The 23725-nt window shown below is 34.1% G+C and overlaps 1 protein-coding gene across 5 annotated transcripts in view; it reads right to left on the reverse strand.

Moving 5' to 3' along the window:
- Nucleotides 1-23725, reverse strand: part of LOC105226649 (FERM, ARHGEF and pleckstrin domain-containing protein 1) — a 65723-nt gene that overhangs the window by 21495 nt on the left and 20503 nt on the right. For all 5 annotated transcript variants that reach the window (XM_019990415.3, XM_029550336.2, XM_029550337.2 and 2 more), the window contains exons 2-7: nt 19591-20632; nt 4427-4659; nt 4052-4273; nt 3011-3254; nt 2783-2943; nt 2643-2717 (exon numbers count right to left, since the gene is read on the reverse strand). In XM_019990415.3, coding sequence (XP_019845974.1) covers nt 2643-2717; nt 2783-2943; nt 3011-3254; nt 4052-4273; nt 4427-4659; nt 19591-19821 — 1166 coding nt within the window. In that variant the 5' untranslated portion in view covers nt 19822-20632. The remainder of the gene's footprint in view (nt 1-2642; nt 2718-2782; nt 2944-3010; nt 3255-4051; nt 4274-4426; nt 4660-19590; nt 20633-23725) is intronic.

Consider the following 23725-nt stretch of genomic DNA (forward strand, 5'->3'; position numbering starts at 1 on the left):
AAGGGGTTTACAACATTAAAAATCTAACTAAGTGAAGAAAATATGTCAACAAATGTATTCACTTACAAGCTTGAGTTTAAATTTCTACATTTCCACATTTAATAACATGCAAATAGTAATTAGTCGAAAAATAAATTAAATCAAAAGAGAATCTAATAATATACTATTCAAATAACACAGCGAGAAATACCAAAATATTCAGTTATGATATTAAATAAAAAGGTTTCTAAATATTTTTGTTCATGGGTCATAAGGAATAATTTGATGCAAATTCCAGCAAAAGAGATTCGTTTTTATTAAATATACGGAAAAGTTTATTTCAAAATGTGATTAAGGAAAATGCTCACAAGCACCATATTGAAGATATTTGGGGAACACTAAAAAGATAATTTCCGAAAAAATTACTAATTTCTTTTTTAGGTTTTAATAAATGGAATTTTTAATTAGTTTGTATTTATTGATATTTGTACTTTGAATAGAAATACGAGGCTAGTCGAGGTTATATACTTGTAGATACAAAGACAATAAAAAAAAACTTTAAAAACTTAAACTAGAATACCCGTCAAATTAAAGAAGTTTTCATATAAGATCTTAGTTTTGATCGGTCAATTTGTATGGCAGATATATGCTATAGAGATTCAATCTGAACCATTTCATCGAAAATTACATGATTGCCCTAGACAATAACCCATCGTGAAGATGTCTTGTCAGTTTGTATTGCAGCTATATGCTATAGCGATTCCGACAAAGATCAGCTTCTTGGAGAGAAAATACGTGTGCAAACGTTTTGATCGATATCTCAAAAACAGATGGACTAGTTCGTGTACATACGGACAGACAAACCTACATGATTGAATGAACTCAACTCGTCGTGATGATCAATTATATATATTTTTATAGGGCCCACAGGATGTTACGAACATCGTGGAAAACACCCTGATCAGAATTGTCAAAATTTCAATTACAAAAAGCTTTAACAGGCATCAGATTATCTACTAATTAAACAATATTTTTTGCCCGAATGATTTTAGACGAATCTCCCAGGATTAGTCACTAGATTATCTACTAATAAAGCTATTTGTTTTTGTCCGATTGATTTGAGTTAAAACTGCCGGTTTAGCTATGGTCATAACAAGAAGCTTCGGCTGGAAGTGTTGGATCCACACAAATAGACATTACTTATAAATTAATTATTTCAAGTTTCAGTTAAGTCAAGTCAAAACCTCCTTTACTTTTATAAAATTAAATTATTTATAATAAAATATTTTTTTTAATGAAATTTTTTTTATAAAATGAAATAATTTATTGGCAAAAAATCATTTAAAAATGTAATTTTTTCATGTCACTTACTACACCTAACGCCATAAATACATTAATTTTGCTACAGTATTAAACATAAGAAATAATAATTAGTTTGGACTCATGCTTAAAAATTTAAAGGTTGTAACATTGTATAGTTGTAATTAAATAATTGTATTACTGTTTAAGATTTCGCCAGATGGATACTACGCCAATCAAAGATAAATTAAATATTTACAAATATATAAATTAGCATTGTTATAAAAATAATAATTTTTCTAAAGAAATTCAATTACCATAACAGATAAATTGACTAAAATTAGTATATTTAATTAGATCTTAAGTTATATCCAATAACACACTCACTGAGAAATAAAAAATAAATATTTCAGATGATATGTATGCGTATGATAGTTTGGGAATCAATTTATAATACTGTAAAATTAATATTAACCGTAACTAGTTTGCCAATCAACATACAAAAACATGAAAGAAAAATATTCAATTTATATACATACATAGAATACAAATGAAATAAGTTTTCAAAACTATTGTAAAATTGAAAAGAAATATTTTTAATTAAACAAGAGATTCAACAAAAGTTCAACTCGATTTTTATACATTATGTAGTTAAATTTTATTTTCAAGCACATTATTATATTTTACAACCAATTCGCTTTAAAATCCTCTTCTCTTTTCTGAGTTTTCTATTGACATTAAACTCAGTGATGCAACTTCTCATAAGTTGATCAACACAGTTAAATATTTATAAATTTTGAGTTATAATAACTGTAAAGTACGAATGAATAGTAAGCCGAGTTTACGTATTATGAGCGTTTTTCATACATACGAGCCGCAACTATACGAATACATGGATAGTGGGAAAATCAAGTGTTTCAAAGTAAAATAACCTTAAAATAAATGAAGTATGCAGTATGTTTTATGATTTTATATTAATGGAAATGATATGGAATTAGTATAAGCAACAAATAAGTGGTTTTATATTATTAATTTAGCAAATGAAATACACTTAGAAGTATTATTAAAATAGTACTAAGGGATTATAAGATTTATTGTATTATACAATAATTCCCTTTGCACTTTAGTGTCGAATGCAATTACACAGAGGTTATCATTTTTTTGAAAAACAAAACTTTTTTCGGATATCAGAAATCATTAAAATCACAACGAACTTCGAAATAGTAAACTTCAATCGGAATATATTCAAATTTCAGAATGTGATTGTTCGTAATGATCCTTCTTCTCTGATACAAAGTAATAATTACATACTCGAATCAAAATGTTCTAAAATAAAAAAAAACTGAATTATATTTTAGAATTACCTTTGAAAGTTTTGTCGTTTAACATAGTTTTCACGAACAAATTCGATGATCTGTTTCTGTGTTTTGCCGCTATACCTGTAATATTGGAAAGAATATGAATTAGAAACAGTTATAACTTCATAACCTATATCTAGTACAACCGGAAGGAGCTGCCACGCGATAACACTCGAGCTTTTCGTCTAGGCTGATTCTGCACTGCAGCACAACGGAAGAACCCGTGATTCTCTACACATTTCTTCCAAAAGTTTTTACACTCATTGCGCCCCTCAAAGAAAAATTCCACAGTGTCTTTGTAATACCCCTTCAGACATCAGTAAGAAGAAGTTAATCATCATTATGGCATTAAATTGTTTCTTATAAGAACTTACATATCCTTCGGGATGAAGCTTCACCAGGAACCGTTTACGTTTAAATGATATCTTACGTATTTTTGCCCAGGAGAAGGTATTAATGCGCGTGATATTTTGGAAGACAGCAATTCCCATATGAGCAACTGCTAAATTCAAGGGCACACCCTCCACATCCTTCGCTGCATGCATTTTCATTCCATATAGTTCACACCGCCTAGCCGTTTCCAGCAGATTCAAATCGGCTTCAGCAGGAGACTGACCCCTATTATTTTTGGGGAAAACATTTATAACATTGATTAAATGAAATTATATAGGAAGCAATGTAGTATTTCTTATAAATGATGGAGTATTTAGGAGAATCTAACAAAATATAATGATGATTGCTTCAATTGCTTGCTCCAATTTAAGCCCTCATTCGTTCGGCGGTGATTCTGTTTAAAATTTTAATGTTTCTGTACTTTTCCACCAAATAAAAATAACGTGGAAACAAATACCACGATTTCTAGAATGATCTTTGTATTTAAATAGCAGTCTATTGAGAAAACGGCCTTTAGAAACTCTTCGCCCAAAATATTTTTTTATACAATTCTTTTAAAATGGCTTGATTAACTTTTTTCCCATTAAAAAATTAACTAATCCCGTTTTTTTTATTACCAAAAATAATTAAAATTTTAAAAATAACTTTTTGGGGTATACTTTTTAACACATATCTTTAACATGAATAAAACTAATTATGCGATTTTTATTATTGTTCATTGGAAAAAATCTGTAATGATAAATAATTTAAAGCAGAGAATTCTTCCGGACAATTCTTTAAAAATTACTAAGAACCTTACATATTTCAAAATTGTGAACTAATTTAAAAAAAAGAAAACGTAAATTTCAACAATGCTTATCCAACAGACAGCAAATCCTTAGATATGCATATGTATATACATATATTCAATGGGACAAAAGTCCACATAATGCGTCATTTTCTACTACTTCAATGGTGGTTGATATTCAAATTGACATTTAATTAACACAAATACCTCGCCACTTGAAATAAATTGCACCTACACATGCTTTTTGTGATTCTCCATGATTTTCCGCTGCATGGTAGCATCCTGATGAGGTACGAAACGATACGATGACAAATAGGTGTGATCAGGATAATCCTCAGGCACATAATCACCACATGATGCCTGCACTATGTAACTGGCCATTAGAGCTGCGGTATTGTCATTGCACTGCAAGTTACCGTTGGCCAAGTCCCGTTTAATTTGCAAACAAAAGAGATACCTAAAAAGAGAATTCATGTTGGTGAGAACAGAATGTAGTTATGCATAGTGTACACGGATGCATATTTAAATAGCCAACTAGATGTACGATGCGATACATACTTAGTTCTTGTTCGATAGAACAATGAACCTTTGGATGGGAGGGTCCACTTACCTCGTGTATTCTTCTTCCAGTTGTGCTGGGTCAGGAGTGTAGAATTTAACGCAAAAACGCAGCACTGGATCGATTAGCGACAGACCAACTTGTCGATTTAGGGGTTTCTCGAGGTCTAGCCAATATTTGGTGTGTGTAGATATCTCCTGATACTCCAAACCAAAATAATCGGCCTCAAGTAGATTTAATTGACGACAAACCTGGTCGAATAGAACCCGTCCAAGTGCTTTTGCCTGTTTTGTTATTGCGATTGTCGTCGACGTTGTTGGTAGCAACCCCGAATTAAAGAAACAGTAATGTGAATATAAAGGAAAATTTTAAAATAATTATTTATAACGATTTCTATGAAATACATAAACGTTTTTCTATATAAATTTTCATTAAAAACATGAACTGCGTTTCAAATAAAGCATCAAGTTAATTATTTCACACGTTTTCATGCAAATTTATTATATTCATACAGTACTATTGTGTGCAACTGCTTATAAAGTAGGTAAGGTTTATACGATTCTCGAGATGATTATTTACAGTATTATACCATATACTTGTAAATAGTGGAAATTCAGAGTTATTACTAATCAAATTGATTATCGAAAAAGTTGAAAGATTATGAACTTTAGTTGGAGAATTCAACTGAAATTGTCATTCAAACTGGAATTTAGTAGTTTTGATTAAAAAAAATACGAGATATTACTATCTTTAAATGTTAGATGAAGGTACCAGATCTCTGGTCGCAAAATGAACTTACTTGGACTATTTTGGTATTTATTTTCAATAAGTCATAGCCAGAGCTCCTAAAGCGGGAAGAGATTTACATTGATTAATCCTGTTTACAGGTGGAATACGTCATTTGGCTAAATGACCAAATCTATTGTGATCAGTTGAATCTAACATTGAATTATTCGGTAGTGAAATTTCTAGAAAGATCCGGCGTCCCCGGATCCCAGAGCTTTTCACTCAGTAGAATTAGTCCAATTGTATTTATTGAATCAATCAAATGGCATATGTCAGAATATTAGATATGTTGATGTTATCTGATGGAATATAACATTTGTATGGGTAAAGCAATGACCCTAAACATATCAGCGAGTGCGCAGAGAAGATGTAGAGTCAACAAAGTTGAGGTTATGTCTCAATCTGTTCAGTCGCCAGACATCAACCCTATAAAAACCTCAGTGCCGATATGAAAACAGTGTTATTTAACGAAAACCAATCAATTCGAGAGATGAAATTAGGACAATAGGCCGTTATTGAAAGAGGTTTGGGATAGATTAATATTTGGGTAGAATTTGAATTGTGATGCTCAGTTAAAAAATCCAAACTATTCAATGAAATATGAAATATCTTATTCTTCTGTAAAGATTTGAAGAATTTTTCATACTACAACTTTTATGTAGAAATAGTTTTTCAGTTTATTTAACGTAAACTGCGATATAAAATGTTCTGTATGGACTTTTGAAATATTAATGCATCATTAGCGAAGTGAATACTACTGTATTTTTTCTAGGTTGACATGACTGTTAGTGACATCTGCGCCAAATGTCACATCAAAAGAATCATTGGTGTATACTAAAGCTTGTCTTTCTGAAGTACATAAATTGCATTCGGCGATTTTTACGATGAGTGAAATTATTCAACATTCTTTGTTGTTCCATTAAATTTTGTTTGCGGAATTAAATTTCTCGTGCCGATACGATCAGAATGTCGGAAAAAGGCCTTCGGTGATAATTGTTTGTCGCGAGAAAGTGTTATTATTCAAATATTCCACGTTCAGGATCAGCATCAACTGATGATAAACACGTCAATGAGATAAAAGTATTGGTGCATAAGAATCGACGATTAACAGTCAAAAATCTTGCTGGCCTCATTGGAATATGGGAAGGATCAGTGAAATTTATTTTGAAAAATCATTTGAGCTTAAGAAAAGTGAAAGCACAATTGATTCAAAAATCACTCAATTTTTCGACAAACAGCGTTGCGTAAATTTCTGCGAAGCAATACTCTCCGACTTTGACGGGGACGACAAAGATTTGGAAGAATAACTTAAGAATTTTAATATTATGTACAATGGCAAAAATTTTAACATAAAAAACATTTCTCTTATTGAAAATTGAAAAAATCGTTTTGTTATGTATTCACTCCCATTTTTTTGTGGACTCTACAAATAATAACTACATCATTGAAATTTTATAATTCACTGATGAACTTTACAAGTGAACATCAAAAGCGGTTTTGTAAAGATTATCGGTTGATTGTTAACCCACTAATAAAAGAAGCTAGCATTAATCAAAATGCCAATGGAGAGTTAAATGTAACTGCATCTCAAATCAATTGAATAAACGATTCTTTACTGCATTTTTAAATGTACCACTTTTAATTATTGTAGAACATTTAAATATAGGATTGTGGGGCACGAACAATAAATTTTTTAGTCTGGTGCAGATAAGGCAAAAATTTAAAGGAAAGATAATGGGAGGAGCTTAAATTGATTCTAAACTTATTGCTTGCTAGAGTGGTGCCTCGTTAAATGTTGGCCACGACTTACACATGCGTGCCCACGAACTACGAATAAAATCTAATAAAACAAATGGATTAAGCTAAATACAGAAATACGCATTAATTTATGGCATAAAATTAAGTGTTCAACTTTTACGATCACTGCGCGTACTAAGTAACGATCGTTACGTCGGCAATTATTCAAATTCATATTTTCAGTGAATGGCTTCTTAGGAAGAAGTCGAACGCATGTTCTGTCTTGCCAATAACAAATATGTACATTAGGGAGAAGTAATTTCTTTCTGAAAATATTTTTGACCCAAATGTGCGTCATTTACGGGTTATATGTTGCAATTGAAATTTCCATTGAAGTACCCAACTCTTCATTTAAAGTATTCATAATGATTTAATATTTAATCCATGTGTTTCAAACCCACCAACTTTGGGAAGCTTCAGCGGAAAAGGAGTTTTTTTGTATTAAATAACGAAGGAATGAAAACTTGCCATGAATGCAAAAAGCGCTGTTTGCTTGTGGAAGCGTTCGGGGCAGTCAATTTCAGCGCGTAAAACTTTACACTCTTTTTTTCAAAACTTTTTTTTTAATCGGGCCCAATTTTTCGACAAAAAAAATTTTAATATTTTCTTTAAAAATGCGCCAAATTGGTTTAAGCTAATACGTACGTATTTTTGCAGCAGGCCTTAAGTATATTAACAAGAGTTCTCAGAATCATCGTCCAACGTTGAGGTAAATACATACAAAGCACATAACTTCTTAAACATATCGATCTTAGAACTGAGATAAGAACGAAAACATTCCATCAATAAATATCAAAACTTATTTTTCAGCAATTAATCTTCTCTAAATAAAAAGTCAGCGGTTGTATTTGGGAAAAATTTATCCACCCTACTGTACTCGTACATACAACAACACACGTAAGTATATTTTTATATTTACATATTCGTATGGGAGTATAGAACCAACTCTTTACCTTTCAGTTAGTCAAACTTCAACCACAAGACACGCGTGGCCTTACGACAACAACAGCAAAGACAACCGGCCAAGCAACTCCGCCGCTTTAGGTACATACTAGTAGGCACGTTGAGCGATAGGGAGTCGCGAGAACAAAATTAACTTTCTAAAATTAGAAATTTGCGTGCGTAGTTTTGAAAGTGTACTAAAAAGAAATGTGCAGGACGTTGATTTCATTGAACACTTGATTTGTACTAAATGACAAATGAAAATTGCAGCAAAAAGCAAACGCACCTGAGTGGCACTTGACGGAATCGCTCTCTCGGGCAGCAAAGTGCATGGATGCAAATTAATATTTCATTCACGTCGATTTTGTTGTGTACCATAAACACTGCAATGAATTGGTTGGGGAGAAATCGATATTGTAGATATGTTTATGGATATACGTATATATGTACGTTTTTAAATGCACATGCATACGAGACTTCACTTGTGTAGCTATAAATACAACTTGCATATTTACTCAAGTAAATTAAAGCATGTTCAAAAGCATAAATTGAAAACATTCAATTTAACGGTCAACAAAGTTCTGAGTAATATTTTTGCAGCAAAAATATGACGATATTATAAAATACCCTCAAACAGAACAAAAACAACAGAAATTGTTACCTTGACGTCCTACTTACCGCTATCGCGATCTTCCGTAGTGATCCCTTATGTGAGTTCGAGATCATAATCAAAAATAACACTACTCAACAAATCTGAAGGAAAAATTTGCGACTGTTGTCTTAGCACAGTCGGTGGGGTATATGAGGTGTCCTGATTACGAATTTCGAGTTCAAAAATTATCCATAGCGTACCGCTATTTTTGTCATTTTTGTAAATGGTAGTAGTTTATCCCCTACATCCCTAGACCACAACACAAAAAATCCTACGTCATTTGGAAATCCACAATTGGCAAGAAACTGTTAACTAATGTAATTGAGAGATTGGGAAAAACTCTACTTCAGAAAAAAATTAATGAAGTAAAATGGTGATGTGTTATGATTGAAAATATAAAAAAATACGTTTTTTTTAAGAGGAAACTGACGTAGCAAACCATTTTATTAAGCATGATCCAAAAGAAAAACGCTCACCAAAATTTCTTTTGTCACGCTTATGACTGACTTTTTTAAATTATAAATTTTTGAAGTAATTGCTGTTTTACAAAAATCAAATATATCAATTTTAAAACTTTGGGGTAATTTGCTTTAGGCAATAATCGTTATAAGATTTCAAGCCAAATAGAGAGAGACGAACATGAACACATTGACTTAACTTGTCATTTATAAATGTATTCTATAGCGTCTCCGACGTTTTTCTCTGAGTGTTGTTCAGGGTATAAAAAGGTTGGTTCAAAATGAGATTCAAGCCTTAATCACTAAATCAGTATGTCGAAAGACGCTGTAGAAAAACAAATATTTTGCCTGAGTTTGGTATAGAATATGTATAATATAAATATAATATAATATAAACTATTTCGATTGCTCTTTTAAAAAACTGCTCTGCTTTCGAACAATAGCGGATCGAATAAAATCGGAACGCATGGAAATATTGGAACATACAAAATGCTTTTTTCATTTATAGATTGATTCTACGAATAAAACATTTATTTAATTAATTTATTTGTTTTTTTTTTTTGAATATGTTGTTATCTAATTTTGTGAAAAGTATATTAGGAATACCCCTCCTCAAACTGAAATGTAAGTATCTAAACATTTTTAATTGTATTTACATATATAACGAATTTACAACTTTACATTTTCTTAAAGCTCTCAGTTTCGTTTCATCGATCGATAGCGAGCGTGAAAGAATTTCTAAATAACTTAGATGCCAACTATTGTACCTAAAAAGTTTTATTTTTTTTTTTCAAAAATAAACTCACGTCTTGCCATACAAATTTATTTAAACTCCAAAACTATGTAGGCGACCTTTCGGCAGCAAGAGAGTATTTCATCTCTCATTGTACACCTGAGTATTGAGAGTTTATTTTGCAGGATTCGGAAATGTTTTAACGGCTATAGGTGTTGCTATTAAATTAAATATTTAAAGCTCAGAACAAGGTACATACATACATTTGTACATTCCTATATCCGTAAGCTTGTCTTTATTTACACTCCTTGCTATACATGCAGTACTCCTACCAGCATTTTTCATGATAACAAATCGTATATTTACCGTGTTTCTTTGTTGACATTTTCAACACTCGACAGGGCTAGGAAAAGCATGGCAAAGTTACTGAATGTATTATATTGCATTTGGCTTGCTTCCCAACTGCCAGCAGTAGACTATTGTTTATACACACACCCACATACATATCGGCATGTACTGCTACGCTAGAAGCTCGAAAGGGCTTAGAATGCGCTCGCATCGCCATTTACTTGCATTAAACATCAGTTGGCGAATTCAAAGTGCACTTCTCAGTTTTGAACAAGGTAGTTAATCTAAAACAATTTATTAACTAATGCATGCTTTGAAACCTGAAACTCGAATTTTTTACTTTCTTATTTAAATATTAAAAACTGTGTATGTAAATTAGAGTGGGTCGATTTCTTTTTCTATAAAATCGCATATGCGAGAAATGTTCTACGGATCATTCTCGACAAATTTGCCTAAGATAATATGGGTCTGAAACCGGTTTTGAGCCATCGATTTTTTATATGTAGTTTCATGATATAGTTATCGACTTTCTTTATTTTCACCATTGTTAGTATACATTAGAGAACAGTTCTGCAAAATTGCGTGATCTTAGTTTGTTTAACACGTTGAGGAGAGCGCTGCTTTTGGTAGTCAGTTTCATCTGGAGGCTCCTAGAACGGTAAATAGCTAAGAGTGTGCGCGGAGAGCGGAGCAAGACGCAAAGCGCAACTCGCAACGCGAGCTACATTGCTTTTTATACCCTGAACAGGATATATTAAGTTTTTCACGAAGTTTGTAACACCTAGAAGGAAGCGTCGGAGACTCTATAAAGTATATATACAAATGATTAGTATGTTGAGTTGAGTCAATTCAACCATTTCTGTCTGTCTGTCTGTCCGTCTGTCTATATATATACGAACTAGTCCCTCAGTTTTTAAGATATCGTTTTGAAATTTTGCAAACCCCGTTTTCTCTTCAAGAAGCTGCTCATTTGTCGGAACCGAACTGAACAAACTGAACTATCGGAATCAAGTTCCTTTATGGAGAACTTTCACATTTGACAATGTATTTTCACAAAAGTTAGCTCAGGTTATTTTCTAAGGCAAAAATGTAATCTCCGAAGAAATTGTTCAGATCGGCTCCCTATAGCATATAGCTTGTATACAAACTGTACGCATATTTACTTAAAGAAATACACCTGTGAAGGGTATATTAGCTTCGGTGCAGCTAACGTTTTTTCTTGTTTTTAGTTGTTCTTGTTGCAAATGCACAAAAGAGCATTATTTTATGAAATATGTAGTTCTGAATCAAAGCCTCAACGTGTTAATCAAAGGCAGGCAACCGGAAAATAAAATAACTTTAGGCTGAGATTCCACCCGATTTTATTCATTCTAAGCACAAATATGCACTGTTATAAGATAACTCATATATTGGCTGATATATGCGGTATATCGTCACCCGGAAATTCGAAAACCGTTATATTGGGTATATTGGGGCTAAGAGAAGTATTGACCCGATTCAACCCCTTTTTAACACACAGTCATATTACTATCAGGAAAGAATTCTGTCTGAATTTCAGCTACACAGTTGCGGTCAAATTCTTAGTAGTGCTAGGCATTCATTTAATACATGTAATCATACTTTTTTATTACACCTTTTTTGTTGGGATGCATTTCAAAAAAAAAGCTTCAGATGTTGATATGAAAACATGCAACAACTTGTTTCGCTTGGCTTGTTGTTTTTGTTGCAATTGCGGGACTTTTTATTTGCAACGCGTTTTCGGTCAGTCAAAATCTTAGTAGTGCGTGAAAGAAGTGTTTGAAAAATTAAAATTTTCTAAAATTTTTTGTGAAAATTTAAAAATAACGGTGAAATTAATTTATTTAATTGAAGTTTTCGGTATTAATGTTAAAATTTTACTTTTATTCATTCAGAGATGTCGAAAAATAAGAATTGTACGCCTGAGGAACGCGCTCTGATAAAAAATTGCTTTCTGAGGGCAAAACTAATGTCGCAGTCCAAAATATTCTTAGGTGTTCACCCACAATGGTACGTAATGCTATCAGGTACCAATCAAGTAATAAAAAACGTGGCAGCAAGCCAGAAATGGCAGTAAGAGAAGTCCACTCCATTGTCAGATACCCAAGGCAGATTCCATTTGCGGCTGCTACAAAGGTAAAAGGCGCCTTTAGTGTACCTAGAAGTATTTAAATTATATGCCGGCATTTGTGTGATCATGACTTGGGGGCCCCGATCCATAAAAAGGGCCGTTATTGCTTAAAACACATGTTGAACAAAGACTTTGATTCTAAAGGAAATTTTAATTGGTCTTCGACAAAATGGTGGAACATTTTATGGTCGGACGAATCGGCGATTGTTAAGTATGGCGGAAAAAGATCACGTCAATATGTAAGAAGTCCGCCCAATGCCAAATACCAGCCGAAATATACAACAAAAACGGTAAAACATAGTGGTGCAAGTATCATGGTTTGGGCATGCTTTTCTTGACAAGGTGTAGGACCCATTTATTGGATCAAGGAAAGTATGACTGATGATTCATATATCGAAATACTCCAGAAAACCATGCTGCCGTATACCAGTGAAGAAATTCCGCTTGTTTGGACGTTCCAGCAGGACAACGATCCCAACCACACAAGTAAAGTTGCTAAAAGGTGGCTTGAGGAAACGAATGACAAGGTAATGGAATGGCCCCCGCAAAAAATTTGTGAACTGATGTCAAGGAGACAGTAGCCCAATGTAAGTCGAGATCGATCACGCAACTATAGGATAGTATTATATGGGAAGTAGGCGTGGCTGTAGTCCGATTACGCCCATTTTCACACCAATATATCGATCGGTTGGGTCTCAAGATATGTGATGTGCCAAATTAGAGCTTCATATCTTAATTTAGTGCTTAGTTATGGGCCTTTATGGGTTTTCATTTAATCGCGTTTTGTGGGCGTGGCAATTGTACGAAATTTGGAAAAAAGGCGGTGTCCCTTGCCTCTAATAGGTTTAATGTACCTATCCTCCCCTAACTTGCTCTGAAGTTATAATAACCGAATTCGCTCGGATTTTACTTTTGGCACCCCTACCGACTGGTGGGTGAGATCGGAAGATAACCAACCTAAACCCCATTTTTTGTTAAATAATATTAAAAGTGCGACAATTGTATAAATAAATGGGTCAGAGGCATACAATTTAACACCGGAGATGATAAGAGAAGACTTTATAGACACCGCGATCAAAATATGACGATGGGCGTTGCACCGCATCACATTTAGGTAAAAATCCATATCTGAAGACCTGCTCAACCGATTTCAAGTTCTGCGAGTAACATTATACAGACATTATTATGTTACAGTACTAATGAGCCAAATCGGAATACAAGCACGACTACGACTACCCAATATAACACATGAATTCCATCTAATTCTTTGCAAAAATAGTACCTTTAATTAAATTGTTCAACTCCAACCAAAACTAAACTCGGTTTACCCCAGTTCATATCGCCAATATAAGATTAACACACTTCCGGTTGGCTTTAGGCCGTATATTTCGGTCAATATGAAAGATAGCAAAATTTATTGAACGTACTATATAATTGCCCTAGTACTTTAATTTAAATCCTTTTCTAACATTCCACACACGATATTTAGATAGGAATATAAATTTTAAGACACATTTTTTGTTGGATATTTTTATCCATCCGACTTAAGCAGTTGCTGTAAATCACCAGTTTGACAGATCGCCCTCGTAAATACAAAATACAATTTTTTGAAATGTCATTTACCCGGGGAATGTAATTACAATTTCCGAGTGCTTTTTTGTCCCAATGTAAACCATTATATTATATAGAATATTAATGTTGAAATTCTTCGTAATTTTTTTTTAATACATATATAGAATATTTTTCTTAACACATTCTTCTTCTTCTTTTCAGGCGTAGACATCGCTTCCGCGATTATAGCCGAGTTAACAACAGCGCGCCAGTCGTTTCTTCTTTTCGCAACATGGCGCCAATTGGAAATGTCAAACTAAGCCAGGTCCTTCTCCACCTGATCTTTGGATCGGTGTGGAGGTCTTCCTCTTCCTCTGCAAAAGACCATAAATCTTTCGCAGAAAACTCGAAAACTCGTAACGCCGACTCATCATCAGATGTTGTCATCGTCCATGCCTCTGCACCATATAGCAGGACGGGAATAATGAGTGACTTACAAGTAAGTGACTTGTATAGCGAGAGAAGACTTTACTTCTCAATTGGTCGATTCTCTTCGCACTTTTTTCGTTCTGTGAAATTATTTATTTACAATTTCTCAATTGGCAAATACTATTGAGAAGGGATACCACCTGTTTTAAACATTTGAACAAATTATTAAGTAAATACAATACAATTGGTGTAAAATGAAAGGTATTTGAGAAATCTTTAATGTCTGCAGAATATATAAGTATCCAACATGCTGTAATGATATGGCATATTTATTAATCGATAATAAATATAATCGCGTTGTCAAACTTTAAATAGGATAGTCAACTTTTTCCATTGTGAATTTGTTTGTCTATAGAGCACGTAAGTGGCGCAGCATGTCAGCTGCAGTGCAGCAAGTGGCACTCAACATAAGGCTTTGTGTCAAGTCTAAAAAGAGCGCGTTTATTATACTACATAGGCCTCGACTGTCACTGCGCATTACTTTGTGATTCTGGAAAGCAGCTCAAATTGTATTTGTATGACAATTAATTCCATTTGAAAGGCTGCCTCAACAATGCCTCCGACAACGACATTGCAGACAAATTAAGGAATATAAATTGTGGCGCGAGAAGATGCACGAAGAGCGCACCGGAACAGTGGCCCACGATGACATTTGGTATTGTCTTTAGCGCGAATAAGTCAATGAGCGAATCAGCCATTGTGTGGCATTAAAAATACAGTTATTGTATGTGCTTTCAGAACATTTTACAAAAGTAAACCTTTGAGTGGCTCATGTAGATCTAACGTTGAGTGTTTATAAATAAGTAATAATATCACAATTGGTTTCCAAATTGAATTAAGAACCCATTCAAGGCAACACGTTTCCTTAAACGTCTTTCGTCAGGCATAGAAGTCATTTCGCATTTGCCAAAGAGTCTTCACTCACTTTTAACATGTACCAAAAGACAAATAGCGCTTTTGCACATGCTGGTCGGTCTTAAGCCTGTCTACTCACTTCTTCGCTGGTGACGAACAGCCTGAGGTGAAATATCCTCCCACGTAGGGAAGGTTGTCCTTCTTTCTATGCGCGCCCATTTAACTTGGCCCATCAGCCAGCATTTAAAAGATGTTACAAGGTAAAAAGTTTTGCATGAATAAGCTCCGCAAACTCTCGCAACTGAGCATCGACAAAGAAAGAAACTTAGACATAAACTAAAATAAAACGCTAGAACAAAGTGATAAACGCAACAGAGAGGCATGGTGTACAAAATTTTAATTGCTTCAATGTAAACACAAAATCTCTGCTTACACTCTTCTCCTCCACATGCCTTACTTCGGCCATACAACAGGTACAGATAGGTGAAAACGTGTGTATATCTTTGAATATCTATTCAGCACAAAAACTTTAAGAATGTATATCTTTTATGCATGAGTGCATCACTGCTTGGTGTAAATATATTTTTTGTTGCATCACTGGGAGTTACGTATATAACTAGGAATGTGACGTCAATATAACCAAATATTGCAAATTCTAACGAAACCACCGAAAAAGACTCAGATAAAGTCCTACATTTTTAAGGACAACCTCCGTAAATTATAATAACAAGGACTATGATTTACGGGTATGCACCAGGAATATCAGGACTCTCTTGGAGAAGGTATCGAGCGCAATGCAAAGACGACTAGGGAAGGCTTATCGGCACGAGCAAGACTGACCCCCGGCGGTAGTGTCAACGTGATGATGATGATGATGCGTAATAATAATAATTACGGACACTCTAACACTGATATTGTAAGATATTTGGAGGAAAAAATTGTTGATCTGGCAACTCCTATCTGCCAAGAGGCAACATTTACTAGACAATTTTTTAATCTTACATAGCAGTTCTTAGCAGTACTAGACTGAACTGTTAACCTTAACTTAACATTACAGTAGTTCTTTGGCCGATGCTGAAATTTACGTCATGTTGCTCATAAAAAATATATCATACTCCGCGTTTTCATATCTATTCTTTTGCATTTGTTTTAGGTTAATGCCGAGACTATCTGATTTTATCTGTACTAATGATTTTTGTTATTCTAGCAACCTGTATGCCAAATATGTGCTTCAGTGTGTGAGTTACATACTTATTTATGAAATTTGTCATTCTTTTCGACAAGTTCTATTTATATGCTTTAAAATATCTCTTAATTTTAGTTATGTCATATGTAATGCTAGTCAGAGAACAAAAAATTCCACCCAAGCATGTATATGTATGTATATGTATTTGTAGATTTTTCAGTAAGAACACCGAATAAATTGGGAGAGAAAAGCACCCGGAAATTGTAATTAAAATCCCGAGTAAATGATATTAAAAAAAAAAAAATTATTTTTCTAAGTCGGTAGAACTGTCCCTAATTACTATGCCAAATATAAAATATAGTCGAGAAATCGTTGAAGACATGCCTCGTTCTGGACGGCCTTCTATCTCTTCAACTGATAAAAATATTAAAAAAGTAAAGGATATGCTGCTTGAAAATCGTCAGGCAATTGTTAGAAAAATAGCAAAAGTGGCTTTCAAATGATTTTGATGGATAGTTTGGGTTTGAAACGTGTTGTTACTCGACTTGTCTCGATAAAGCTGATTTGTTTTCAAAAATAATACCGCAAACAGGTCTCTTTGAACATGCGTGATCATGCTAATTCCGATCCCACATTCATGGAGAGCATTATAACAACCGAAGATACATGGGTTTATGAGTTTGACAAGCAAACAAGTAAACAGTCATCGGAATGAAGGAAAAAAAACCGGCTCGAAACCAAAAAAATAACACGTCAAAATCACACAAAAATCCAGGTGATGCACCAGCATCATGAATTTTTTCCGGAGGGATATTTGTGTGACAACATTATGCGATGATAACGCACCATCGCATCGAGCTTCGATTGTATCCGAATTTAAAGCCAAAAATGCAATGAATACAATTGATCACCACTGTATTCACCAGATTTGGCTCCGTATGATTTTTTTCGAAAAGAACAAAAATCGCGACAACATAAATATTGATTAATAATCAAATATTTTTCGTTTTATTTACAATTTTCGGATATCTTTTTATCACAATGTAAATAAAAAAACATGTAAGCAAGAGTGCAGTGGATCAAAATCTGGAACAAGGTTCCAGGGAGTTGCGATCAAATTTATACTAAATGGCTCCAAGTTCTTTGCAAAAATATTCAGAAAAGAGACGATTGCTAAATAATTTCGCTTATCCATCTTACTCGCCTGAGTTCGTTCTACATAAAATCATCAAATTTTCTGGTTTTTGAAACTCAGAAATCAATCAAGAAAAAATTAAGAAACTCAAAATACCAAACTAAACGGTTATGCTCTCTGATATTTTTGCTTTAACAAACTAAAATCAATAAATTCTTGGTTTTAGTTAAGTAATTGCAAACGAAATTTAAATATACCTATTTTCCAATAAAGAGAGAAATGCTGAGTAGATTAGGTGATGTCAGTAACCACACCCTTAACGTACATATGTATACTCGGTATATGTATGTACATATTTATGCAGCATTTAAGTTTACAGACATACCTTGTAAGGATGCAAAGTAGTAAATCTCAAACGCTACAAATGGAATTGCGAATGTGAGCAACTTCGGTACCACACTTTACTCTAAAATAGTTTCTGGCACTTATCCAATGATTTTCCAACAAATGTTTTGGACAAGCCGTTAGGCAACTACCTCGTAGGTTGCTGGGCGCTTGGCGACCGACCACTAATATTCCGGTGCTGTCTATTTGGGTAAGTATTATTATTACTACTATTATTATTTTTGGTTATGTGGTTGGGATGTGTGCTACTCTACTTCAACAACATTTAAGTTAGGAGGCAGATCGTTAAACTACTCTGTTCTATTTAAAAATTCATTAAGATTGAAAAATGGCGGCACTGGGCTTTTGCCCTTTTTGTCATTATAAGCGCCAATATTTACTTTTATAGAACTACATATGTAAGGTATATATGTGCATACATACTTATGATACATAGATAATAGTATAGTAAGTACTTACATATGTATATATGCATGTATTGTACATGGTTCCATTTTAGTAACCAAAGTTGCGGGCAAAGAAGCGAACAAACAAAATAATAGGAAAGTACTTGGATGCGAAATGGTTTGTTGGGGTCTATGACCGTTATGTGTCGCTGTGTCGCTTGTAATTGATTGTAGAATGCATAGTATTGGCACACAGCTCGGTTTTGCTCATTTTGTACCAGTGCACAGAATGTAAAGGTGAATATGACAACAGCTAGCAAACAAAATGGCAAACCAAAAGAACATACACTCCGACAGGATGTAAGCCGGTTAGGCATAATTTAAAGAAAATCAACACGAGTGCATTTTTCTTGTAAGAGTATCCATCTAGTATATGATTATTTTGGCTTAATTATGTGTGGTAAATTAAACCGCCTTATTGCATATACAGACACATATCTAACAATTAAGTTAGATAATGTGAAAAGTAAACATGTTGAGCTAGAGGTTCGGGATTTTGCCGTAACACAATATGGATCCATGGTCCGACAGATTGGAAACAAATTTGAACTATATTGTCTTCTAATTTTAAATTTACTTCTAGATAATTGGGTTTGATGTGAGCTTGCCAAGCGCTGGTCATCTAGCAACACTTTCGCAGTCTCAAGGGCCGAGATAAATTGTAAGAGGTCTAATGAGCTCTTCGTACTCTGGAAGTTTCGTTTTTGAATTGAAATAAATCACTCAAGCAGGCTTGAAATGCCACTTCAAGGGTATCATAGGGCTTGACTTTAGCTGATCAAATTTTCAAGGCGCAAAAGCCATATAACCTAATAACTCAGAATAAGATTAAAAATCTAGTTTCGTTTCAACAAATCTTAGTGTGAATCGAACAACTAACGGGCATAAAACAAACACAATCGAGTTGGGTTAGAATAGCAAGCTTAATGAAGTATTCACGTAATCGCTCGAATTGAATTCAACAACTATTAGATTTTTTGGTGTTTTTGTATATTAGACTACAATCTTCACACATGTAAGTTCGATTTTCTAACAAATAAAAAAAAACTAGCTTAAGCATATTACAAATAAGCTCCATTGTAGCGTTTATTACACAAAAAGGTCATATTATAGTAGCACTGCATACACATGACATTCGACCTTTGGTCGCGCCAATTTTACATCACAAGATAAAGTATATAGTATTATTCCTATGAAATCTTAATAAGATTCAAATTCAAAACTTGGACTTTTCAATACTATAAATAAATTTAAATTATATATGTATTTGGGCACTGCCTTACCTGAACTTGGAACATGGTCACTGAATCATCTAGCATTTGTATGCGAACGGTTAACTTCTTGCCACCGCGATGTCTTGGTGTGGATGGTGTGCCATCGACTCCAGATGGTGTGCTCAACGAGTGAGTCATGCGTCCACCCGGCACTCCCATACCATCCACACCGCTAACACCAACACCACCGCCGCTTATGCCGCCATCTCGACTCGCTGTACCCATATCGGCCAATGACATTTTGTAGACCAGAATTTTTATAAATTTTCAATACTCGCCGGTTCAATCACTTTTAATACAATTACTAATTGTACTACAAAACTATATCATTTAAGAGACTTTTCAACTTTTTGCACACTTTACTTTTGATTTCTTTTGCTGCTTATGGCTTTTATCGAACTAATTAGTTTGGAATTAATCTAATCGAGTTCGGTCCCTATACAATTACTATATTTGCGTTCAATAACTTATTTTACTCACACAGCTATTAAGTATATATAGACAAACCGAAATTTAATCTTTCCTATCGTTAATATTAAATTTAAAATGTTAATTTACAATCATTAGCCTACGTATTGCACCGTTAGTTCACATCAGGTTCTTCGTATTTCCGCTTTTGCGTTGCTTCATTGTCGAAATAAATCGATTTGCTTTTGTTTTTATTTGTTTTAACTGTATTTATGTAATTTGGAATGAATTTGGGCGTCTTTCGAATTCGATTGGAGTTGATGAGCAGGTGCGTTTCAGGTTGTTTAATAAGTCAAGCCTTGTGCTTGTGAATTTGTGTCGATTTTGGAAGTTTAGCGCTGGAACTTTGCTTCGCAGTTAATTTTGTTTTAAAATTTCTTAGAACAAAGTTAAAACCGATGTACTTGAAACAACTGATTTATTTTTTCGTTGTAAATCGATCTTTTATTTTTGAGAAGAGTTATTTTAATTATCGGCCCATGATTAACTTTAGTATTTACATTGTTTCGATTTGCGGGATCTTTGACGTTGTTGTGTGACTCTGGTTAATCCTCATGTCTGCATAAATGGGATAACATAAAGCCTGCAAATATAAATTAAATATTTTATAAGTATCGATAAATGTAATAAAACTAAAGTTGAAGTATATATGTATATATATGTACATATATATACAGTATATTTATTTACTGTGGCTTTTTATCATTTGGATTATCTATTTCTCTTAAAAATTGGTTTTTATTGCATTTCCATTACTTTTTCGATAAATCCGGGCAATGTAGCGAAAATTTCGGAACAAATTTTTGATTGAGTTCCCCAATGTTCTGACAATAATCATCGATGCTTTGCTTTTCGAAAAACACCATAAAAAATCAGGTGTGTTAAAATGTGACTAACCAATTAATGGCACCTCTTTTTGACATAATTTGAATCGGTCGTCCATTTTTTTACAATGCTTATAAACTACTTCGGAGAACGAGGCAATTCATGGCAGCATATTTAACCACGCATTTTCCGCAACTCGTTCTATAGATTTTTTTAAATAAAAATTAATATATTCGTTTTAATAATGTTTTAAAACTATAACCGAAAGTTTTACTTTACAATGCTTATCTCCTAAATTAACTTAATACGCAATTGTTTAAGTCCATAAATATTTATCTGTATATATAATCTATATACATTTCTTCATTTTTCTTCGGCTTTCTAAAGACAACCCAAATTTGGTATGAAAATGTCACGAAGCCTTTGTATATTTTGGAGTTGCTCAAACAAGTCTGAGAATTTTAAAATGCATCAACTACATCCAACTACACCGACACAGTAAACAACATTATTTCTCTGCCAATGCAGAATGTAGTATAAACACGAGTCTATACCATCTTTGTGAAGTAGCTTTGCTTTATGTATGTAAGTACATATGTACATAATACATAAAAACAGTAAACGTGTGGCACATTTGACACTACTACTAGTTTTACTCCAATTTGTGACCAAGCCCAGCGCAACGTATTAGCGAAACGCGACTGTTAAACTCTTAAACTCATAGTCTTTCTGTCAAACTCACTCCATTAAAACTAACAGGTCGAAACTTCCGTAATTTCTATTTCTATGATTCTCGCTGTGAACACCTTTGGTAAGATTGATTTTGATGAGGGCTTTTTATATGAAAATAAAAGATTTTTGAGATAACTTGCCGGTAACCAAACAAAACTCGATTAATTTTTGCATTCTTCACTGCTGAGCTTCGAAATCGCGCACCAACTTATTCAGCTCAGCCGCCGCGGCCATCCTTCATATGTGATTATTTATAAAATATTATAGAAATGTGAACCATCACCAGTTTGCCAACTTCGCAATCGAACCAAACCAGCGACTTCCATCTTGGGAAGTCAGCGTTTGATGACAGGTTACCCTTCACTTCCTGCCGCAGTTGACGAGTTGGTCGGCAAGCAGCATCTAGCATATAAAACTCCTACTCAGCAGTCTCAATGTAGCCTGATAAATATGTTTTTAGCGTATTCATCACCGATAGTGCATTCGAATACATACATAAATAAAAGAAACAGTGCTCGTGTATCTGTGGAGAGTTTACGAAAGGGTGAAAATCAGTGGTCACAGCACATTTGCGATTATTAATAGAAATTAGTACACGACACAGCATAACAGAATTCTTCTTTATGTACTTCTTTAAATTCCACACAAAAAATCCAAAATACATACACACATGTAGCCTGAATATGATAACTTTATGAGGTTCCAACAATTCACACTGCATTTACTTATGTATTCTCTGGCGCTGCAGCTGTGCAGGATGTCCAATGCAACTGCAAGTGCCAAAACAGACTCAACTTGCGCGTCACTTATGGATATAAACAGATTAACATTGATATAAAGACCTGCGTCAAAAGAAAATATAACGGAATTGCTGTTGACTCTCGACGCTTAGAAATTTCTCCAATAAAAATTATTCATTAATACCGAGAATAAATTTTCCAAGATCAAGTGGGTTGAATCGGTCCAATACTTTCCTTAGCCCCCATATACTTAATATAACAATTTTCGAACTTCCGGGTGACTTTGTACCGTATATACCGGCCAATAGGTGAGCTGTTCCAATGAAAATAGGAGAGCGCGGTTCGCTCATAACAGTGTAACTTTGTGCCTAAAATAGATAAATTTTAGCTAAAACTTGGCCTAGCTCCTTTGTAACTGATATCAGGATTTTCATACATCCGGCTGACTTCACTCTATATACGAGGTGTGTTCAAAAAGTATCGCGAATTTTGAATTTTCGCGGGTTACGTATATTCGAATTTCGAATTTTTTGTGGCGTTATGTTGGTACTCATGTCTCTCACTTATGCCGACAAGCTCAGCCATTTTGAATGTTCATTAAATTGTTGACAGCTGCTTTGCTTGCACGTGTTTTGGATCGTCTTCGATTTTTACCTATCAAAAAAATTGCACCACGATAACGCCCCTGCTCACACATCGTTGCTTGTGCGCGACTTTTTGGCCAAAAACAACACACTAATGATGCCGCAGCCACCGTATTCCCCAGATCTGGCCCCCTGTGACTTTTTCTTGTTCCCTAAACTGAAGAGGCCCATGAAAGGACGACGTTACGCTTCTCTTGACGAGATAAAGACGGCATTGAAGGAGGAAAAAGATTTTTTGAAGTGCTTCGAAGATTGGAAAAACCGTTGGCACAAGTGTATAATATCTCATGGGGATTACTTTGAAGGGGACAAAATAGATATTCATGAATAAATAAATAATTTTTGAAAAAACACAAAATTCGCGATACTTTTTGAACACACCTCGTATAGTAGTTGGTTTTTTAGTATTTGGTATTTTAATAGTATGCGGTTTTGGAAAAAAATAGCTGCAATCGGGCCGATGCTACCCTTATACACTACATATAATGATTTTTGTTTTTCCGATCCTCTGGTTGACGTTTTACACCTTAAAGTACTTCCCTGGCTTCGATTCTTGTAAGTTCTTCTTTACTGGCGTAGACACTGCTTATGCGATTATAACCGAGTCCACAATAGCGCCCCAGTAGTTTCTTCTTTTCACAACGTGGCGCCAATTGGATATTCCAAGCGTAGGCAGGTCCTTCTTCACCTGGTCCTTCCAACGGAGTGGAGATCTTCCTCTACTTCCCCCGTCTG

The sequence above is a fragment of the Bactrocera dorsalis genome, chromosome 2, assembly GCF_023373825.1.
Source record: "Bactrocera dorsalis isolate Fly_Bdor chromosome 2, ASM2337382v1, whole genome shotgun sequence".
NCBI classification, from domain to species: domain Eukaryota; kingdom Metazoa; phylum Arthropoda; class Insecta; order Diptera; family Tephritidae; genus Bactrocera; species Bactrocera dorsalis.